Source organism: Bos grunniens, chromosome 2 (assembly GCF_055505025.1).
Source record: "Bos grunniens cultivar Pamir isolate PY7600 chromosome 2, Bosgru_T2T1.0, whole genome shotgun sequence".
NCBI classification, from domain to species: domain Eukaryota; kingdom Metazoa; phylum Chordata; class Mammalia; order Artiodactyla; family Bovidae; genus Bos; species Bos grunniens.
In genome coordinates this window covers 5,007,903-5,030,089 of record NC_141166.1, presented here as the reverse complement: position 1 = coordinate 5,030,089, position 22,187 = coordinate 5,007,903, and the positions used below count along the sequence as shown (strand labels likewise).

The window sequence follows — 22,187 nt, the reverse complement described above, 5'->3', positions numbered from 1 at the left end:
AAGTAAGGTTAATAAAGGCCAGTGGGGACATCACAGAGATGGGAAAGCTAGGGTAACAGCACTTGACTTTAATAGAATTATAGAACTGCTTGGTTGAAAAGAACCTTACAGCATATTCAACTTGCTTTAGGCCCTAGCTGTGTTCCTAAAAAGCACACGTAAAGTTGTATGATTCCGTCTCCAGTATGATTGTCTTTATAGTGTGAGGATTACTCTTAAAAGCCAAGTATTCCATTTGAGGCACTTACATATTTTGCAGTTGTCAACATGCATTTAATTCGTCACAGTTCCTGTAAGAAATGCTAGTCAGAAGGGACAGTCAGCAAGTTCAGAACACTGCACTGCTAATCTCCATGTCATTAATCACCGGCGCTCTGCTGGACTCAAGTCAGCGGCTGCACGAGCTCCACGGCGATGCTTGTTACCAGCACCCCGGGCTGCTCCGGGACAGATGACTGACTGACGGCAGTGGCTCCCGTCTCGGGCCTCACTCACAGGCTGTTCACTCTGACACCTGACTATCCTGACCTGCGTGAACTCTGGCCACAACACAGGTCTGACCTCCCTCAGCTCAGCCTCACCTAACAGACCCGCTCGGCCACTGACTTTTCAGAGGTCTAGGAGGACAGGACTCTGGTCAGTGGTTTACGCCCGAGCAGCCTCTCGCCTGGGACAGAGCCCATCCTTTGGATCTGTGTGCCCAGGGCTGGTCACGTGGTCAGCGCCGAAACACAAAGGAGCCTGGTAATTGGCTAGCATTTCTCTTGAGGGTTAGGCCCTTTGCGGTCATCTAGACGAGGGGTTGGCAAACTTGGTCTGTGGGCCGGTCTGGCTTGCTGCCTGATTTTTGCAGGCCTGCAAGCTAAAAATGGTTTTTACCTTTTAAGTGGTTGAAAAAATTAAAGAGTAAATAGTGACACAGGAAATTCCAAATCTCGGGGTCCCTAAGTGAAGCTGAACTTGTTCACACATTGAAGGCTGTCTTTGCACCACGATGGCAGAGCTGAGCAGCTGCGACAGCCTGAGCACCGGCCCTCGACAGAAGTTTGCTGACCTCTCTCGAGAGCGGTGTCTTCATTTCACAGGTAAGAGAACTTGGACGATGCATCAGAATCACACAGCTAGACAAAGCCACACAGCTAGAGCGAGTTAGTGGCTAGACCGTGACCTCGAGCTGCTCCTTCATCTGCCAAACCTGAGGCCTTCTCTTGGCTGACTCGCCCTCGCCGTGCCGTCCTTCCTCCTGACCCCCGCCCCTCACCTAGGAGGCACTCACTCAGCGTTCACAGACCATCACGACACAGATGCTGGAAAGTTCTTTTAGTGATTCACCAGCTACAGCAGCTGTCTCGGGGCTGCCCTCCAGGAGTCGAGGAGGAGGGCCGCCTGGCTCAGCGCTTCATACTCCAGGTTGGCCAGAAATAGCATCTTCATTTTTGTTTCCACACAGTTCTTCTCCGTCAGCCTGTTGGCCAGCAGGGTGGCGGCCGATTGTTGGAGGAGCCAGGCAATCATCTTGTCTAGTTTCAGGTTCTTTGGGGCGAGCGTGTGTTCACCCCAGAGGCTTAAATGAAGCACATTAGCAGCCACTCGGGCGGATGGCCTCTGCAACAGGAAGGGGGGCCGGAGCTTAGAACACCTGTGACAGTCTTCACCCACAGCCCACTTTGTTAGTGCAGCCTGTTTCAGGGTCTTCCCTTCTTTGGCCCTGAGCATACTCTTCACCCTTCCCTCCTGCAGTACTCTGCACACACACTGGCCAATTCTACCCACGCCCCAGGCTTTCACATGGGTATGAAATTTGGGGCGGGGTGGGGTAGGGGACATTGTTGGAATAGCCTCCCCATCCTGGGCCTTTTTTTTTATTAAGATTTTTTCACCATGCAGCATGGCATATGTGATCTTAGTTCCCCAACCAGGGATCGAACCTGTGTCCCCTGCATTGGAATCTTGGGAGGCCACCACTGGACTGTCAGGGAAGTCCTTCACAGTCCAAGGCCTTGAAGGCCCAGGAGCTGTGTCTGGGGTGAGGGGAGTTGTCCTGACTTCATGACGGCAGCGCACGCTATGTGACAGCCTGCTGCACATGGTGAGGGGCAAGCGGTAGGCGGGACTTTGAGCCCTGCTCTGTCTGTGCTTTTTCCACTCCACATGCCACCCGCACTGGCCCTGCCACTCCTGTTAAGGTTTCAAATATGTTAGCCTTTGGAGTAATTTCAAAATGTCCAGATCTCTCAGGAGAGTTCATCCTATCTGTCTGGCTAGATCTCAGCTGATTCTGTATCTTCATTAAACATGTCTTAAAACTGCATCTCTTTCCCTCTGAGTAACTTTAAGCAGCTAAAGCCAAGAGGAGTTGACTGCTGGAATCCTGACTCCAAGCTTGGTGGCCAGCCCCCTGCTCCTATCTGTATTCCAGCCTGCTGTGTGTTCTGTACGTGGCCATCACCTCTGTAAGACAGAGGAGCCGTTTTTCACTCCAGTGCCTGCCCAGCCCTGCCCTTTACTCTGGAACGCGACCTGAGGTTCCCATCCACACACCCCCGTAAACCTGAACCACCTCACCTTGCAGACCTCCCGCTGCAGCAGCGACCTCACCAGGCACCTCATGTCCCGCGGCACCCACTCAGGCAGTGCTGGCAGCTGAGCCTCCTGGTAACTGCGGCTTTCAAGGTGGGCCCTGCCCTGGCCGTAAAAGGGATTGGGGAGCCCGAAGATTTCGTAGGCGAGTGCGCCCACCGCCCAGGCATCCGCCTTGCTGTAGTCGATCACTGCCCTGGGGCCCGGGCAGGCCGTGGACACCTGCTCGGAAAGCAACAAGTGAACAGTCACGCTGCTGGTACTTGAAACCTATTTGTGCTCCTGCACGGCACCCGATTCATGCACTAGTCTGGACTCTGTCCCAAGGAACCCAGAATTGAAATGAACTGTAGCTCAGATCCAAGCAAATGTGCTCAGGCTGCCTACTTCAGGCTGACAAAACTCATCTCTCCTGGGACATCAGTTCCAGGCGAAGAGACAGGGAAGGGACTTCTGATAAATTATGGGTCAGAAAAGATGGAAGTGTTGAGTAAACAGGGAGGAAACCTGGTGGGAGAGGCTCTGCTGGTGGCACATGATACACTCAGTGGGACTCACCTCGGGAGCCATCAGGCAGCCATTCCCGCCGCGGTCCACGTACCAGCTGGGGAAAGGCAACTGCAGGCCGACACGCTCATCAGCCAGGCAGCAGCCAAAGTCTGTGATCACCAACCAGGGGCAGCCATCTGTGGGGAGACGCGCAGATGTAAGAGGCCATCTCCTCCCCTCCCTGCACCTCGAGGCCCTCCGATACCTCCACTAAAGCCACCCTCAGAACACGCTGACCCAGGAACAAACGACTGCACAACTCATTTCACATGCTAGCAACGTAATGCCAAAATTCTCCAAGTGAGGCTTCAACAGTAAGTCAACTGAGAACTTCCAGATGTTCAAGCTAGATTTGAAAAGGCAGAGGAACCAGAGATCAAATTGCCAACATCTGTTGGATCACTAAGAAAGCAAGAGGATTCCAGAAAAACATCTGCTTCACTGACTACACTAACGCCTTTGACTGTGTGGATCACAACAAACTGTGGAAAATTCTTCAAGAGATGGGAATACCAGACCACCTGACCTGCCTCCTGAGAAACCTGTATGCAGGTCAAGAAGCAACAGTGAGAACCAGACACGGAACAACAGAATGATTCAAAATTGGGAGAGGAGTACATCAAGGCTGTATATTGTTACTGTGCTTATTTAACTTACATGCAGAGTACATCATGCGAAATGCCAAGCTGGATGAAGCACAAGCTGGAATCAAGACTGTTGGAAGAAATATCAATAACCTCAGATATGCAGATGAAACCACCCTTATGGCAGAAAGTGAAGAAGAACTAAAGAGCCTCTTGATGAAGGTAAAAGAAGAGAGTGAAAAAGCTGCCTTAAAACTCAACATTCAGAAAACTAAGATCATGGCATCTGGTCCCATCACTTCCTGCAAACAGATGGGGAAACAATGGAAACCGTGACAGGCTTTATTTTCTTGGGCTTCAAAATCACTGCAGATGTTGACTGCAGCCATGCAATAAAAAGATGCTTGCTCCTTGGAAGAACAGCTATGACAAACCCAGAGAGGGTATTAAAAAGCAGAGATATTACTTTGCCAACAAATGTCCATATAGTCAAAGCTATGGTTTTTCCAGTAGTCATGTATGAATGTGAGAGTTTGACCATAAAGAAGGCTGAATGCCGGGAGCCAGCGTGAGGAACTCTGCCCATGGCAAAGGTCATGAGGAAGGAGGCTCAGCATACGCAAAGGGGGGATCGAGCCTCAGGAGTCCCCCTGGATATTCTCGAGCATCTACCCCCAAAACCAGAGTCTGCCTACTTTACTGCTTTGTGCTCTCACCTCTGACTTTACGGGGGGCTGTCCCCCACCACCATCTCGCTCTCTCTGAAAAGGAGTTAACTTACAGCTCCAGTTAATAAAGTTCCTGGGCATAATAGGAGTGTTTAAATCTAAACCCCTCAGATAGCTCTCTAACTTACCTGACAAGTTTACCCGGACTCCTACAGCTATGCATACGATTGTTTAGTCTCCCAGCCGCGAGAGGCACGGGAAGCCTAAGATATTCAAATAGCTTAGAGCCTCTTAGAGTTAGAAGCTGTCAGAATAAAACTAGTAAAAGATTTCATTGATGAGCCAATGCTTGCTGCCAAGTTTCCACATCCCCTGTGTTGCATCCTTGAATGTGTATTAATTAATATAGTTGTATGTAGAGAAAATAAGTAGTGGCCTTGGTGTTAGCAACTTTAGACCCTTAAGGTAATACATTCTTTCCTTTGTTGTAAACCCACTGCACCTCGGCCCTATAGGAATGCAACTTTATCTAGCACCTTCAGAGGATGGCACCAAACTTGAAAATAACTACTCTTAGAGAAAATAAGTCTTACGGTTGACAAACCTTTGTCAGAGTCATAAAATGTTAATAGGCCTTCTGGCCAGAAGATGATGTAAATCACCTAAACCATTTGTATACAATAAATTTGCAGAAAAGAAACCCTGGTTTCGATAAGTATCAAAGACTGCTGACTTTGCATGATTTCACATCCCCTATTATCCTCTATGTGCAACTTAGGGTATATAAGTCCTTGTTGAAAATAAAGCTATGGGCCTTGTTCACCGAAGCTTGGTCTCCCCATGTCATTCTTTCTCTCAACCTCTGGCTGAGTTTCCATCTGGAGTGCGGAGGTCCTCTGCGACCACTTATTTGCCTGGGCTTCTAAGACCCACTCGAGAAGGTGCCTAAGGTAGGGCACCCTCTGCTATTCGAGAGGGCACCTGAGGCCTCCGTGGTCAGAGCTAACCTGATGTCACAGGTTATATTGATTTTCCGTGTAAACCAAGCTACTCAGCCTCTTTTCTCTGCTGAATTTTCCTACTGAGCTATCCTCATTCTATTACTCTTTATATCTTTGATTAGTATTTAATTAAAGCCAAGGGTAATCGCCGACGCTGTCTCCCCTTCGAACTCCCTGGATCAGCTGGGGCTGGACCCCGGCAGCTGAACACCGAAGAATTGATGCTTTTGAACTGTGGTGTTGGAGAGGACTCATGAGAGTCCCTTGGACTGCAAGGAGATCCAACCAGTCCATCCTAAAGGAAATCAGTCCTGAATATTCATTGTAAGGACTGATGCTAAAGTGCCAATACTTTGGCCACCTGATGCGAAGAACTGACTCATTAGAAAAGACCCTGATGCTGGGAAAGATTGAAGGTGGGAGGAGAAGGGGATGACAGAAGATGAGATGGTTGGATGGCATCACCGACTCGATGGACATGAGTTTGAGTAAGCTCCAGGAGTTGGTGATGGACAGGGAGGCCTGGCGTGCTGCAGTCCATGGGGTCACAAAGAGTTGGACATGACTGAGTGACTGAACAACAACAAAAGCCACTCTCAGGACATGCTGACCCAGGAACACAGGCCAGCAAGGCCTGGACAGCTGCCCACTCACCAGAGATCTGAGTGGGACCAGCAACACAAATACAGACATGCCTCCAGGAAATCAAGGTCCCTTAGCCAAGAACTGGATAAAATCAGCGCATTATCAATTAGTTATCTGGAAAAGGATTCATGCAGACTTCCTTTAAAAGCCAGTTCCTCTAGAATTTAATTGCATATTGAATTATCCTAAATCTTTTTAGTTCAAAATTGACCATATGAGAGAATCCGCCTGTATTGCAGGGAACAGAAGTTCGATCCCTGGGTCAAGAAGATCCCCTGAAGAAGGAAAAGGCAACCCACTCCAGTATTCTTGCCTGGGAAATCCCATGGACAGAGGAGCCTGGTGGGCTAATCCAAGGGATTGCAGAGAGTCAGACATGAGTTAGCAACTAAACAACAAGAACAAAACAATGACTCTCCTTTACAGAACCCCCAGGCAAGTAGCCACCCAGCTTTGCTTGAATGCTTCCAATGATGGGGAGCTCATTGCCAGAGGCAGCTGGGCTGACATTCAAGCAGTACTTGCTGAAGATATTCTTACAATACAAAGACCAAAACAAGAACAAAACCATCCATCTTGAAGGAGAGAGTGCTTATCTCTGTGGGCAGAGCTAAGACACAACTTAGAACATAGAAACCAGAAAAGACCTGAAGGCCCCAAATGTCCCCAAGCCTGAAGTGCAGGCCACCCTGGACAGCTCGGGGCGGGGCGGGCAGCTACCTGCATCCAGTTCCACCAGGATGTTGTCGGACTTCAAGTCTCTGTGCGCGACGCCCTGCTGGACCAGGTGATCCACCCCTTCCAAGAGCTGCAGAGTCATCACAGTGGCCAGCCGGGGACTCGGGGTGTTCCCGCGAAGGTACTGGCGCAGGGTACATGGGTAGCTGGTGGAGAGCACAACAGGGCCAGTCATCACGCGCCTAGCATCCCGAGCACCTTACTTCCTGTTAGGATGATGGCCTTTCTCCTGACTCCTTTGCTCCCTAAGTAGCTGTTCTGTTTCTATCCACCATCCTGGAATTAGGAAGTAAGAGCTAGGGCCTCACATGTTAGAAGTTACAGGACAGCTGCTCGTTTCCTTAAAACACTCACACAGCAATGCCAGGGGCACAGAGATGGAGGAAAGGAGAAGAGTCTATGTTTAAAAAAAAAAAAACAACGCAGGAGAAAGGTGAGCATACAGGGGGCTACGGTCAAAGGTCCTAAGAGCACTAGATGGGAAGTATGACCTGACTGAACATGCACTTCTGTTTGCCTGGAAGGCCGTCCCAAAGGGAAACTGCGCTCCAGGGGAGACACATGCCCTCAGCCTGCCCTTGTCTCCCAAAGAGAGAGGATCCTCTGGCCTGTGATCCCAGGCTCTTGGAGGCAGCGACCAGCTCCCACTCACTCCAGGTCCCGCCACTCACTTCTTCATGACGAGGAAGAGAGTCCGCCCATGGCCCAGGCCTGCGGGGTGAAGACGCGGGGGCAGCACGTCCGGGTAGTCGACCAGGGCCCCTGGCAGCAGCGGCACCGACGAGGTGAAGGCTCGCAAGACCCGGATGATGTTGGGGTGCGGGGCCAGCTGCTTGGGACCTCCCTTGGGTCTTCTGTTTCAGCCGGGTGGGACAAACGTGAGGGAGCAGCAGATACGACACTTGGGATACAACAGTCTGAGGCCACAATCAACACTGACATTCATCTCCACCCATATCTATACCAAGTGTGTGCCAGGTGCAGAGCGGGGTGCTGGAAGGGAAGCCGCGGTGACTCATCACACTGGTGACCCCGTCCATCCCACGAGGAAGAGCACGGGGCCAGAGGCCCTGGAAGTGGGCTGCCTGGGCTTGAACCCCACGCCTGCCACTCCAAGTCCTTGGCCACACTGCTTAATGTCTCTTGGCTCAGTCTCAAATGCAAAAGGGGAATATAGTAGTACCATACCCTGTAAGGTGGATAACAGGACCCAGAACCTCCCTGGTCCGGCCCTAGCTTAACACCTGGCACAAGCTCAGTCAGCCTCTGAGTGAACCGACACAGAGGCAGTTTGTAGAAGCGATTCCCCCGCACGTCAGGTGCTCTGCCCAGGCCTCTGCTGCTCCGGGAGCCCCATCCCACCACCCTGCTCAGACACAGAGGCTGTAGGACTGCCCACTGGGTGTGGCCCCGCCCCTGCCCAGAGCTGCCAGGCCTAAGCGTGCGCACCTGACCCAAGGGCAACCAAGGGCCTGAAGTCATGTCTGAGACCCGATGCTTGGCAGGAAAAGGGGAGAGGCTCTCTGTGGAGTGTGAGGAAAAACTCGGCAGTAACTGCATAGGAAATGGAGCTGAGGTGTTGAAAGGATGCTGTAACGCGCTTGAGTTCGCTGAGCTGTTTTACAAATGTAAAAACCCCCACCAAATGAAGATGGTAACCACTTGATGACCATGAGCAGATAGCCCGCAGACCTCCTGGAGCCTGAGGACTGAGGCTGTTAACCACTGTGACACTGCCCTGTCACCTCACCATCTACCGGAGATTTGTGCACGAGCCGGTTACATACCCTGGGACACCTCTCTCCCTTATGTGCCCTTTAAAAATGCTTTGCTGAAACTCTTTGGGGAATTTGACATTTGGGGGCCATGAGCCACCCATCTCCTTCCATGGTCCTGTAATAAACCTTTCTCTGTTCCAAACTCTGGCATTTTGGTATTGTTTGGCCTCACTGTACGTCAGGCACAGGAGTTTGCTTTTTAACAGTGCCACGAGGCCTGAGGGAAGCCGGAAGTATTCCTACGGGCAGGAAATGAGGATGCAGGGTGGCAGAGAGAGGCGGATGGAGCAGAAGCCCAGAGACATCGAGGCAACAGGGAGAGCCCCACGCCCAGCCTGTCCTCCGAGCTGCCTCAGGTCCGAGCTTTGAGCCAGGCTGTGAGTGGCTCCAACAGCTCCTCTGGGGTTCGTCCAAACGGGCCCCTGTCTTAGGTGATCAAAGGCATCAGAGCATCATTCCGGCCTGGGCCATTAGAGCCTCTGGGAGAACGACGATCCCGGCACAAGGCTGTTGGCGCCACAGCAGCAACATGCTGCACGGCTGTCAGCAAACCCAGGGAAGCGCGTGGCCGCACCGGGAGGGGTGTGTGTGTTTGAACGGAGAACGATCCTGACAGGAGGCCTGACGGGGGTCGGACCAGCACTGACCACACTGGAATCTGCTGCCACTTCTCAGGCGCCTCTGCCACAAAGATACTCTTGGGGAAGGCCACTAAAAAAATCTCTTGGCACCATCAGGTCATGGCAGTTAGTTGTAAAGTGAGTGTTAACCTCTGCTGGGGACAGACAGAATTCAATTCGTGCAAAATTGGGGTGCTCTACCTGAGAATTACTTAGGAGTCATAAACCAGATCCGCCTAGTTCAGAAGGATGAAGGATGGTTTTAGGTGGTCTTCTCTCCCTGCTCCAGCGTGAGTCAGCCACCTGCATCTCCAGCTGGGGTCAGACTACAGTCTTTCACAATTATCCCCCAACTGAAAGCCCATCACTGACTACACTGTTCAGTGGGCGTTTATTGTGTCTGTGGGGGTGTGTGTGTCGCGTCAGACGCTGTGCGGAGGGCACAGGTGTGGGTGCTGCTCCGTGGCGGGGCGAGGTGGGGCAGATGGCTGCTTACCTGTGAGTGACCGCTCCATACTCCCCGGCCAAGGCCACTCGACTGGCTGGGACCAGCTCCTGGCTCATTGTGCTAAAGATGGCTTCGCTGGATGAGCCTGCCTGGAACATCCATAACAGGTCCAGAATTACACGGGTCCAAGAAGCCCAGGCCCTCCTTGTAATCTGGAGCAGGACAACTACTGCCTGGAACTGGCTTTGACTTTCAAGCTCATAACCTCTCTGAGTTGCAAGCCAAGCCTAGTTTCTCCAGGGAGAAAGGAGGCAGAGGTGCCATTCATGCCAACCCAGAGGATGCTGCCCACGCCTCAAACTCTCGGCAGCTCAGGTTCCCAGGGCCGGAGGAGATGTCGAGACGACCACGGCAGGGGCTCCTCTTCCTGCCACAGAGGCCTCCGGGCACCACCAGGCTCAGACCTGACCACCGAGCACGAACACTCACCCATGAAGGCTCCCTTCAGCAGACAGGCTGAGCCCGACAAGCCCACCCTGGATAAACTCGCACTGAATCACAGAACAGCCCTCTATCAACCAGCAAAAAGCAACAAACAATGAGGAAAAGCCCCGTATTTTCCTCATTTCATTATGAACAGCTCTCAGGACTGGCGACACCTATAAAGAATCCTTTAAGAATTAAGTCTTTTAGCTTTTGTGAATGCATTTGCTGTCATGCCCCAACCAGTGGGAGTTTTGATGTTAAGACTGGATGTTTCCTGGCAGTGGGCGTGGGGTGAGGGGTTGGCTACTTGTTAGCTAACAGCCCAGCATGGAAGCACAGTCTAACAAGCTTCATTCCCCAAATCAAGGCACAAACCACATCCTTCAGGGCCCAGCATGAGCTATGTGGCTGTGTCCCCCTCAGCCTTGGAGAGAGGCTCTGGGCAGCAGAAAATACCATCAAGTCTCGATGAATTTCCTAACCCTCCTCCCACCATGTAATGGCAAGATACAGAAACTACTCTAAATGGACAAAAATCTTTGTTTTTGGGTGGGAAAAATACTCAACTTGCCAAAGTCTTGAGTTCTGCAAGGGTTAAGAGCAGAGAGCTGGCACATCAGTCTTGGGTCTGGAGTGTGGTGGGAGGCGAGCTCAGAGGAAGGCACGTGGCTCCTCCTTCCCCACGAGCAGGTCAGGGAGCGAGAGGACAGAGCACACTGCAGCCCTGAAATGCGCTCATCCGCCCAGACGCCCCGGGCCCTCGCCACTCAGTGTGGCTCACAGCCCAGTGGCCTGGGAGCCCATTAGGGAGGCGGGACCTCGGGCTCCACCCCACACCGGCGCTCAGAACCTGCCTTCTAACCTGACCTCAGGTGACGCGTGGGCAGGCTACACTCTAAGACTGTAACACCGCTTCAGACTGCCGCACGAGAGCGTGAGGCACCTGTCCTGTGGAGAATCTTCTGGTTCCTATTTACTTCCTGGGAGAAAGTGCCATCTGGTTACCCGCCCAACAAGAAGGGGATTTTGAAAAAGGATGACTTTAGAGATGGAAGGCCCCACTCTTACCGAGATGTTCCACATCATCTTGATGGCCAAGGGGAAGGCCGGGGCCCGTGGGGCTGGCGCCTCCTCTCCTCGTGAAAGGATCTCTGGGCCCTTCCCTGGAAGAAGCTGGCCCAGGCTCTCTGCCTCCTCCAGGTTCTGGGGCAACACAGGCATGGTGGCCTCATAGACGGCGGCACTGCAGCCCTTGCCAATGGACTGCCCGATCAGATACTCCTCCAGCCGGAAACCCTGCCAGCGTCGGGTGTCCAGTGGGTCTGGGAGCAGCTTGTTTTTCTGGGTGAAAATTGCCTGTGAAGAAAACCAGCAGGCACCATGAGCTCGGCAGCCCCGTGAGGCTTCAGTGAAGGGATAGAGTGGTACAGCGAGGCCAAATCTCCACTGGCAGATCGAGTGCTAATAAAACAACCAAACTGGGTGCTACTGTTGGTCCTGGGCTCGAGCCAGCCTCTGTTCTCTCCTTATTCAGAGTGGTTCTCAAACTGCCACTTCATGGCAGTCACCGCGACAGTCCAACACAGAACACTGTGTGAGTTAAGAGGTCACAATTCCCCAGTTCTGCAGCTGGCACACTGCTCCTTTGCTGCCTGTCAGGCTACCAGCACAATCTTGGAGGTGTCTGATTATGGAGATGGTTCTTTCTGCAAAGGCCTCGGCAGGCAGCTACTGGACGGTTACCAAGAGCTGTGGACGGGCAGGAGCATGTGGTCACAGCCACCCCTCCCGCTTGTGAATGACCTCGGGCTGCTCTTGCAAGCAAGGGGCTGAAAATCAGGAGGCTCCCTGGAGCCAGTCATCGGGTCCTGTTGTTGGCCTGAACCCCGAGGACCTGCAGGTCCTGTAGATGGCCAGCCTCCAGATGGCTGATGACGGAGCTTGGAGTCAGTGACAATGCCATCCATGGTTTACTGGATGGGGAATCTTATATGTCTGCAGCAGGGGGTCCTGGAGCAGCATCCCAGTGTGTGTGGCAGACAGCAGGAAGGACCTGACAGCAATCTTGGCTCCTCTGGGGAGGAGGCAGCTACCATTCACAAGGGGAACTGGTCAGGTTGGCTCATTAGTTACCAGGGAAACCGGCAGGTTCATGACCATCACCAGGGCAGATGTTTCCCTTTAATACACCAGCAGGTGGAGTGGTTCTGGCCTAAGGCTTAGAGCAACCATAGCTGGGGCAGGGGGCAAACACCTCCTGTGAGGAGGCTGTAGGGGAGCAGGCACTGGTCCAGCTCCCTGGACCTGTAGGTCCAGCAGGGGATTAACAGAGAGCAAGAGAGAGGCCATCTTGAGCGCCCAGACCACACACTCCACTCCCACAGACCCTGCGCGGCCCTTACAGTCTTGGTCCAGCCCTCCCCCGTGACGTCCCTGGGGTCAGGTATGCAGAGGTGCGCTGCAACCAAACACCACAGATGCAATACGGACCCCAGCAGCTCAGAGTCTGGAGGGGCCCAGGGACGCAGGAGGACTGAGCATCTTGCTGGAGACCCGCTGGTCAGACTCATCTCTATAGGCTTTTCATTTTTTTGGCTGTGCTGGTCTTTGCTGCAGCATGCTGGTCTTTGGTGCTGGCTTCTTTAGTTTGGCCACAGGAGCTTCACTGCATGGCATGTGGGATTTTAGTTCCTTGACCAGGGATGTAACCCACGTCCCCTGCACCAGAAGGCGGATTCTTAACCACTGGACCATCAGGGAAATTCCCAGACTCATCTCACAGTTAGGCCACCATGGTCGCCCAGTCACTGGACAGATGCTCTCTGCTCAGATAAGGGACAAAATGTAGGATGTTTACATTTACATAATATAGGGAAGGTCGTGACCACTAGGCAAAATACAAGTAGTACCAGCATTGTGAGAGCCCACCCATCCTGTGGTTTTCGTCCTGGCCAGCCGGTGGGACCACACCGCCGGTCCACTTTCAGTCCCCACAGCCAATGCCAGTCCGAGAGAGGCGGTGTGACAGACCCCAGGGTTAACAGAATGGTGCCTTTCTCCAGTAGAGGCCCAGACTAATTCCTTTAAGTAGTCTTAGGTAGAGCTGGGTAGAAGATCTGTAAGAAGGTGAGATCTGCAAACCCCTTTCTAATCCCCTGCCCCACAGGGTGGCAAGCCCAAACCACGAGGGTCTTATCTGCCAGTCCCGGACCGCTTTATATTTCCCCGGGGGGCGGTCCTGTGGCGAGGACCAACCTGTGAGTTACTGCCCCAGCCCACAGCTGGCAGTGGTCCTTTGGCAATCAACAGCTGAACTTAGAGGGTGTGGACAAGTGGCCTCTGGGTTAATGTGGCAGAGGCAGGGGGACGGTCACTCCTGGGACGTTCAGTTATAGCTGGTAGGTCTGGGGTTAGCCTCCTGGGTCACACGTGGTCACACGGTGAGAGAGTGGGTTTCACATCTCAACTGTTGCTGAAAGAGTTCCTTTATCCCGCCCACTGGGCTTCCCTCACAGCTCAGCTGATAAAGAATCCGCCTGCAATGCAGGTAACCCTGGTTCGATTCCTGGGTTGGGAAGATCCGCTAGAGAAGAAATAGGCTACCCACGCCAGTATTTTTGGGCTTCCTTTGTGGCTCAGCTGGTAAAGAATCTACTTGCAATGTGGGAGATCTGGGTCTGAACACTGAGCTGGGAAGATCCCCTGGAGAAGGGAAAGGCTACCTACTCCAGTATTCTGGCCTCGAGAATTCCATGGACTGTATAGCCCATGGAGTCACAAAGAGTTGGACACGACTGAGCGACCGTCGCTTTCGCTTTCATCAGTCCCAGAAGCCCAGGTGCAGTGGAGCTGTAAGGTAGATGGACATGCCAGTGTATGTTATTTGTTTTTTTGGTCCATTTCTGAACTTTGTGGCTGGTAAGGTGGGTTTTTGGTGTCACTCGAAAACACAGATAGGCCTTTTGTAACGTCTTCCATCAGCTGTAATGCATCGTAGGCTGCATATCACTGCTGTTCCATCACACTACTATCGTTGCTCAGCTCCCTTTCAAAGCTGGGACCAGAAGCCCAAGGGTATGCTTTAATCGTTTTGCCATTGCCACAGGCCCCAAACAAGCCTTTGCAAGAAACTGGCCATGTCCAGTTCACAAGCCTGTCCCTGAGTTAAAACCCTAAACCTGAGTCTACATTGCTTGGGGGGGTGGGTCAGGGGTGTGCCTGTATTTCACAGACAATCCAGGTCCTTGCATTCTGTCTGAATTCATCAGCCATCCCTGTGCGATCAGATGACCCATGAGCACGGGGCTGCTACATGTAAACAAGAAAGAGACCCCAAGGTTAACAGGAAAGCATCAGCATAATGGGCGAGAAAGACGGCTCTCACGGTAGTCAGCTGTCACAGGGGCCACAGCTGGTGGGCGACCACCCTGGGATTTCCCCAAAAGCTTTCCTTTCCCCAACCAAGCTCCCTGTCCTTTCCCAACATCTTGGTATTTACAGGAGCTTTCTTGGCTGGCTCACCAATTGTTAGGTTGTACCCCAAAGGCCCGCAAGCCTTGTAGTTGCCCAGCCTTCAGATGACCCAAGCAAAAGCCCGGAGACAGTGACAGAGAACCTTACATGTCTACAGAAAAAGGTCCTCGAGCAACACCCCACCATGTGCAGCAGGCAGGACCCGGCAGCAATCTTCACTACTGGGCAGGGAGTCGGGTGGAGGGGAGTGCTGCTATTTACAGAAGGAATTGAAGTCAGGTTGGCTCATTAGTTACCAGGGAAACCGGTGGCTGGGGCATGTCCCTCACAGCCCCTCAGGTTAACGACCATCACGAGGACAGATGTTTCCCTTGAACATATTATCAATTGGGGGATTTTTGCAGAAACTAACAACTGGGGCCAGCGATTTTTATATAAGTGAATATTAAAAGACGACTCTGGTCAATAACGATTAGGTAACAAAAGACATATTATTAATGTCTCTGGTCAGTATGTTGTTAATAAACTAGCAGGTGGAGCTGCTCTGGCCCAAAGCTGAAAACAACCATAGCTGGGGCAGGGGGCAAGCATGTTCCTGTGAGGAGGATGTAGCTGAAGCAGGGACCGGTCCCACAGGGGATATACAGAGAGCAAGAGAACCGCCATCTTGAGTGGCCTGACCATACACCTGTCTCCCTGTTTCTGCCTCTTAGGAAGCTGGGGGGCCATTTTGTTTACAGAAAGGAGACAAAGAGTACAAGAGTTCTGATGGAATTAGATGGAAGTGTAGGTGGGGGTGCACGGGGAAAGAGGCCATTTCCCCCAAATTGGTATTCTTGCCTACTTCAGGCAGGTGACATCATTCCGCCAGTTGCCCAAACTCTACCTTCCTCCTCAAATCCCATCTCATCTGCTGATCCCTCCCTTTCTATGGCTAGTCACTCGCCTCCAGACTTTCCCACTCATGTCCTTCCTTACCTGCTTCTGAGTCCAGTGAAAGCCCATTGCTTTCAAATGTTGCAGCAGAACCTAACTGATGGGCTTCCCTGGTGGTCCAGTGGATAAGAATCTGCCTGCCAGTGCAGGGGACATGGGTTTGATCCCTGATCCGGGAAGACTCCACAAGCCTCAGAGCAACTAAGCCTGTGCCCCACAACTCCTGAGCCTGTGTACTGCAACCACTGAACCTGTGCGCCCTGGAGCCCTGCTCCGCGACAAGAGCAGTCACCACAATGAGAAGCCTGTGCACTGCAACAAAGACTAGCCCCGCACGCAGCGAGAAAGACCAGCACCACCACCGAAAAAAAAGAACCCAACTTATGCATTACTCAGTGCCTTGTCCTGACACTTCCTATATATGAAAACTGTTTTGCAGGCTGGTCTGCACTGCCCATACTGGTCTCTCACATGCCTCTCCCTGAACCTTTGCTCAAACTCTTCCCCTCCCCTTGCCCCCTGAAATACTGTCTTTGCTCTGCCTGTTCATCCCTACTCATCCATCAAGTCCCAACTCAAGCTCCTGCTTCCCCTATAACAAGTGCTGACCACTCAGCCCGCAGTAGTCTTTCCTTCTGGAAGATTCCTAAAGCACTGGGAGTCTATAAGCTAAAACACTTCGCATGAGAACTTTTAATTTTTTTTAAAAATGAAAGTCTGTCTTGCCTTGCCAACCAGTTTCTAAATTCTGTGGAGCCAAAGAAGCATCGTGTAATCCTCAGTCAACCATAGTTTTGAGGATGAGATAAAATTTTTAAAGCTTTATTTTGAAATAAATATAGACTTACAGGAAGCTGCCAAAAAAAACCCAACAAAGTGTCCTGTGTGCCCTTCTCCCAGTTTCCCCCAGTTGACCTCTCACGAGGCACTGCTGCTGCTGCTAAGTCGCTTCAGTCGTGTCCGACTCTGTGCGACCCCATAGACGGCAGCCCACCAGGCTCCCCTGTCCCTGAGATTCTCCAGGCAAGAACACTGGAGTGGGTTGCCATTTCCTTCTCCAATGCAGGAAAGTGAAAAGTGAAAGTGAAGTCGCTCAGTCGTGTCCGACTCCCAGAAACCCGGGACTGCAGCCCACCAGGCTCCTCCGTCCATGGGATTTTCCAGGCAGGAGGACTGGGGTGGGTGCCATCGCCTTCTCCGTCACGAGGCACTAGGACAGTATCAAACCCAGGAAAGTGACGACACACTCTACTGTCAACGAGGCTGCAGATCTTACCCAGTTCTCACCATCTTTTCTAACCCGCATTCACTCGTGTGCATGCCCCTGCGGTGTAGCTCTGTGCGATTTCACCCCACCTACAGATTCATGTAATCACCAAGATACAGACCTGCTCCATCACAGAATCCCTTTGAGCTGCCTCTTTGTTTTTGCACCACCCCCGCCATGCCCCATGCAACCACGTCCCTGGCAACCACTGACCTGTTCCCCATCTCTACCATTCTGTCATTTCAAGAATGTTATATAAATAGAATCACAGGATGCAACCATTTGGAACTGACTTTTTTCACTAAGCATAATGCCCCTGAGGTTCACTGAAGTTGTTACCTGTATCAATGCTGATTCCTTGTAATTCCTTATTATTAGTATTCCACTGTATATACCAGGGTTTGTTTAACAATTCACCAGCTAAAGGATGTTTGTGTTTTTAGTATTTTGCTATTATGAGGGATGCAGCCATAAATACTGGTGTACAAGATTTAACACCCATTGATGGCCACTTGGGTTGCTTCTACCTTTTGACTATTGTGAATAATGCTGCTATGAACATAGGTGTACAAATATTTGTTCAGAATCCCTGCTTTCAATTCTTTTGGCTATATACCAAGAAGTAGAATTGCTGGGATCATACAATAATTCTATTTTTAATGTTTGGGGGAACTGTTTCCCATAGCAGCTACTCAGGTACAGGTTTTTGTGTGAACATAAATTTTCAATTCTCTGGGTAAACGCCCAAGACTGCAATGGCTGGGTCATATGATAAATGTATGTTTAGTTTTGTAAGAAACTGCAGACTAATTTCCAGAGTGGCTGTACTATTTTAGATTTTCACCATTGATCCAGTTTCTCTGCATCCTCACAAGCATTCGCTATTATCACTTATTTTTAAAATGTTAGTTGCTCTAATAAGTATGCAGAGATACCACATTGTATTTTCAATTTGCATTTCCCTAATGATTCAACTATCCTTATTTGGCATCTGTATCTCCTCTTGGTGAAATATATGTTCATATCTTTGGCCTATTTTATAAAGGGTTCCCCCAACAAAATGCTTTCCAAATGCATCTAAAGGGACTGGTCTGGTCTACTCCAGTATGACACCATATGGAATTAGCATTAGAATTAGAATTTTAGCACACGGGTTGCCAAATCTGGTACTCTGATTTTCTTTCCAAAGAAGTCAAATGCAAGAATTTAAAAAATTAATTTGTAATTAATTAAAAATTTTAAGACACAGAAGAATGAAGTGTGAGGCAAGGATGTGGAGATGGTAAGCTAGGAGGATCTAGCTCCTCAGTTTAGAAACACCCGCTGTAATTTTAAGTAGGGTTTGTCAAGTTGGCCACCTTGGCTTCTGCCAGCTGAGCTGTAACAAAAGACAGGGGCAGAGAATGCGGCCTAGACCAGGTGTCACCTGTTGCCTCACAGGGGCCAGGGCGTAGACATGAGACGCTCTGGTGATGAGTAACACGACCTGGGCGGAAAGCCAGGAAACATGGGAGCTTAAAGACCAACACTGCTTGGTCTTCAACCAGCTGTGTCCTTGGGCAAATCACCCCACCTTGCACCACCTCAGCGTTCAGCTGTAAAACGCAGGGGCTGTACTAAGGCAGTGAATGGTTCCCAACCCCAGGAAGAAGGGCCTCCCTGAAGAGGAGGAAACTGTGCTAGCAGATGGTCTTCAGACTTGAACTTAACAATGTTTCTTCCCCGGGTGTCCAGCCTGCCTGTCTGCCCTGCAGTCTGAACTTGCCAGACTCCAGAACAGCAGAGCCAATTCCTTCAAATAAAGCTGCCTTTTAATAAACACATCCTATTCCTTCTGTTTCTCTGGAGAAGTAGAGATTTTGGTTGAGTAGAAACAGAATCCTCTGAGCTCTTTAAAACACTTAAAAAGCCCAAGAACTAAGCATTTTAGTCACCCCAGATAACTCTACACAGGTTGTTAACTAGGCCTGCTGTTTTCTCCTGCTGTTTGGGTTTTTACTGCGGCTTCAGCTATGTCACTAATTGGCTAAACTGTGGAGGCTGCCTGGCTGGCAAGTGGTTAACAACAGCACACACAGGTTCTGTGAAAGTCAGACTTGTGACTTCAGCAAGTTACTTCACTTTTCACCTCCCTCATCCATATATTGGGGATGACAACTACCTCTGGAATATAAGGGTTAGGATTTAGCTGTCCTTAAATTTTAGAAAATTTACAGAAGGTCATTGGCCTTGGAGACACATTGACATTGACATTGAAGTCGCTCAGTCGTGTCCGACTCTGCGACCCCATGAACTGTAGCCTACCAGGCTCCTCCGTCCATGGAATTTTCCAGGCAAGAGTACTGGAGTGGGTTGCCATTTCCTTCTCCAGGGGATCTTCCCAACCCAGGGATCGAACCAGGGTCTCCTGCATTGTAGGCAGACACTTTACTGCCTGAGCCACCAGGGAAGTCCAGGAGCTATGTAATTAGTATATCTTTCAAACCATGCAGTTTGAGAAAGTGAAAGTCTCTCAGTCCTGTCTGACTCTTTGTGACCCCATGGACTGTCCATGGAATTCTCCAGGCCAGAATACTGGAGTGCGTAGCCTATCCCTTTTCCAGTGTATCTTCTGGACCCAGGAATCGAACCAGGGTCTCTCGTATTGTAAGAGAATTCTTTACCAATTGAGCTACCTGGAAACCCCCGTTTGAGGAAGGGAAGATAGTAAAACCAAAGTGAGGTACTGGCCTGGTACCAGGAGATCAGTAACAAATGAGCCTTAATCAGTGATTGCCAAGGAATTCCCAGCTACAAGATAAATAGAATCAGTCCTGAGTATTCATTGGAAGGACTGATGCTGAAGCTGAAACTCCAATACTTTGGCCACCTGATGCAAAGAACTGGCTGATTTGAAAAGACCCTGATGCTGGCAAAGATTGAAGGCAAGAGGAGAAGGGGACGCAGAGGAGAAGATGGTTGGATGGCATCACCGACGCGACAGACATGAGTTTGAGTAAGCTCTGGGAGTTGAAGATGGACAGGGAAGCCTGGCGTGCTGCAGTCCATGGGGTCGCAGAGAGTGGGACAAGACTGCGCGATTGAACAAGCTAAATCTTGACCCCAGGCCCGAAGGCAGCCCGCTCCGCTCCGCCCCGCCCCCAACTCGGACCCGGCTCCCACACTTAGCCCCGCCCCAAGCCCGGCTCCTGCCCCAGCTCGGTCTCCCCGGCCCCGCCCCGCACCCAAGTGGGCCCCGCCCCCGCACTTGGCCCCGCCCCATCCCGGCTCCGGCCCCGCCCCTCACCAAAGTGGGGCCCCGCCCCCGCCCCATCCCGATCCTCCCCCCCCGCCCCCGACCCTGCCCCGCCCGCCGCCGACACTCACCTGGATCTCCTCACAGGCTGAGGCGGCCCGCCGGCCCTCCGCTTGCTTCTCCTCGATGAGGCCCAGCCCAAGCCCGAAGGCCAGAAAGACAGCGCGGCCGCAAGGGCCCGCACCGCCCCGGGCCCGCACCACGAACTGCCGCTGGAGCCGCTCCGCCAGCCCGGCCACCGACTGGCGGAAGAAGCGGTAGCGGCCGGGAAGCCCGAGCCCGAGCCTGCACGGCTCCGTGCCGCGTCCCGCGGCCGGGCCCGGGCGCTCTCCGCGGCCCCAGCCCGCCGCGGGGCCGGGCCGCTCCGGCCGGCCCCAGCCGTAGGCCGGGCCGGGCTTGGCCGTGAAGCGCAGGAACAGCGCTCGGCCCAGCTGCAGGCCCCGGCCCAGCGCCTGTCGCACCGCCATGGCGTCGCCGCCCGGTCCCTGGGGACCTGCGGGCGTCCGGGGCGCCTGACACAACGCCTCAACTTCGGGGCGGAGCCTCGGCGCGGGCGCGGGCGCGGGCTCCGGTGGGCGGGGCCGTCACCCAGGCGGTTTCCTGGCTGGACGCGCGAGGGCGCTGTGGCCGTCCCTGCCGGCGCGTACTTTGTTCAGACTTTTGCCCGCAGCGTCTGCGGGGTGGCCTCTCAAGGACGTCAGGGCTGTGAACTTGGCTGCTTCTGGCGACATCGTCATTGAGGAGGGAATATTTATTGAGTAACCCCCCTTGTGCCAGACTCTCTACATTTGTTAATTAAATTTCCCACCAATGAGATAGGAATGTCGTTTTTATAGATAAGAAAACAGGCACGGAAGGGCTGTGAGGGTCCCAGGTCATATGCGGTGTCAGTTCAGTTCAGTCGCTCAGTCGTGTCCAACCATTTGCGACTCCATGGACTGCGGCACACCAGGCCTCCCTGTCCATCACCAACTCCCAGAGTTTACTCAAACTCATGTCCATTGAGTCGGTGATGCCATCCAACCATCTCATCTTCTGTTGTCCCCTTCTCCTCCCACCTTCAATCTTTCCCAGCATCAGGGTCTTTTCTAAGGAGTCAGTTCTTCGCATCAGGTGGCCAAAGTATTGGAGTTTCAGCTTCATCATCAGTCCTTCTAATGAATATTCAGGACTGATTTCCTTTAGGATGGACTTGCTTATTTCCTCAACTCCTCCCCATCTCTGTCCTGTGAAAGAACCTGGCATCTAAACCCTGACACAGTTATTTTGAGACATTAGCCTGCCTTCTTCTTGGTCATTTGGCTTTCTGAATAAAGTTGTATTCCTTGCCTCCTAGTCTCTTGGTCAGTCAGTCTTCGACAAGCAAACTGAGCTTGGATTCAGTAATATTCTCCTTACAGGCCCTGGAAAAGATATAAAATGTTTTTGTAGGTGCAGCTAAGTATGTATGGCATCACCAACTCAATGGACAGAAGTCTGAGCAAACTCCAGGAGATAGTGAAGGTCAGGGAAGTCAGGAGTGCTGCAGTCCATGGGGTTGCAAAGAGTCAGACACGACCTAGCAACTAAACAGTGAAGAGCCATACCTGTGTGTGACAGGTGAGCTTCAGGGCAAGGAGACATTTGTCTGGTGTGAGAACCACCTCAGCATTGCTTGGGTAGAAAGGCACAACCTAATCCATTTAACTTTGGGGCTCATTTGTGACCTTCAGCACAACCCTGGTTCTGTGCTGTAGAGTAGTAAGTAAAAATAGAAGTAAATAAGAATAAAAATAAGGCACTGCAAAAAGATCTATCTTTGAATTGGTGAGTTTAAACATACACACACACACACACACACATATGTATAAAATGAGAAGCTGGTGATTTTACTCCTAAGTATAGACCCATGGAAATGCAAACATAATCTCCCCAAGAATGTCTATAGCAGTGCTGTTCTACATAGTGCTGTTGTAGCCACGCGTTCCGGGAAACAGACTCACTCAAGACAGTGCAGATGGTGGAGTGTCGTTTATTACACCGGCGGGCCCAAGGCAGAGTCTCCTCTTAGCCAAGGACCCCAACCAGCCTTTGTGAAAACCTTTTATACCCTGTGTATAAGGTTCCTTGAAACTAGTCT

General features: G+C 51.7%; 1 protein-coding gene across 1 annotated transcript; it reads right to left on the bottom strand.

Moving 5' to 3' along the window:
* Positions 1-53: 53 nt before the first annotated feature.
* On the bottom strand, positions 54-20,563 carry PINK1 (PTEN induced kinase 1). The gene is made up of 8 exons (XM_086326280.1): positions 20,140-20,563; positions 11,166-11,453; positions 9,660-9,760; positions 7,437-7,619; positions 6,748-6,911; positions 3,139-3,266; positions 2,566-2,802; positions 54-1,605 (listed from the first exon to the last, which is right to left on the bottom strand). Exons 1-8 carry the CDS (start codon positions 20,533-20,535, stop codon positions 1,336-1,338), a joined length of 1,767 nt encoding a protein of 588 aa, XP_086182406.1. The 5' UTR covers positions 20,536-20,563; the 3' UTR covers positions 54-1,335.
* Between the last annotated feature and the right edge of the window lie 1,624 nt (positions 20,564-22,187).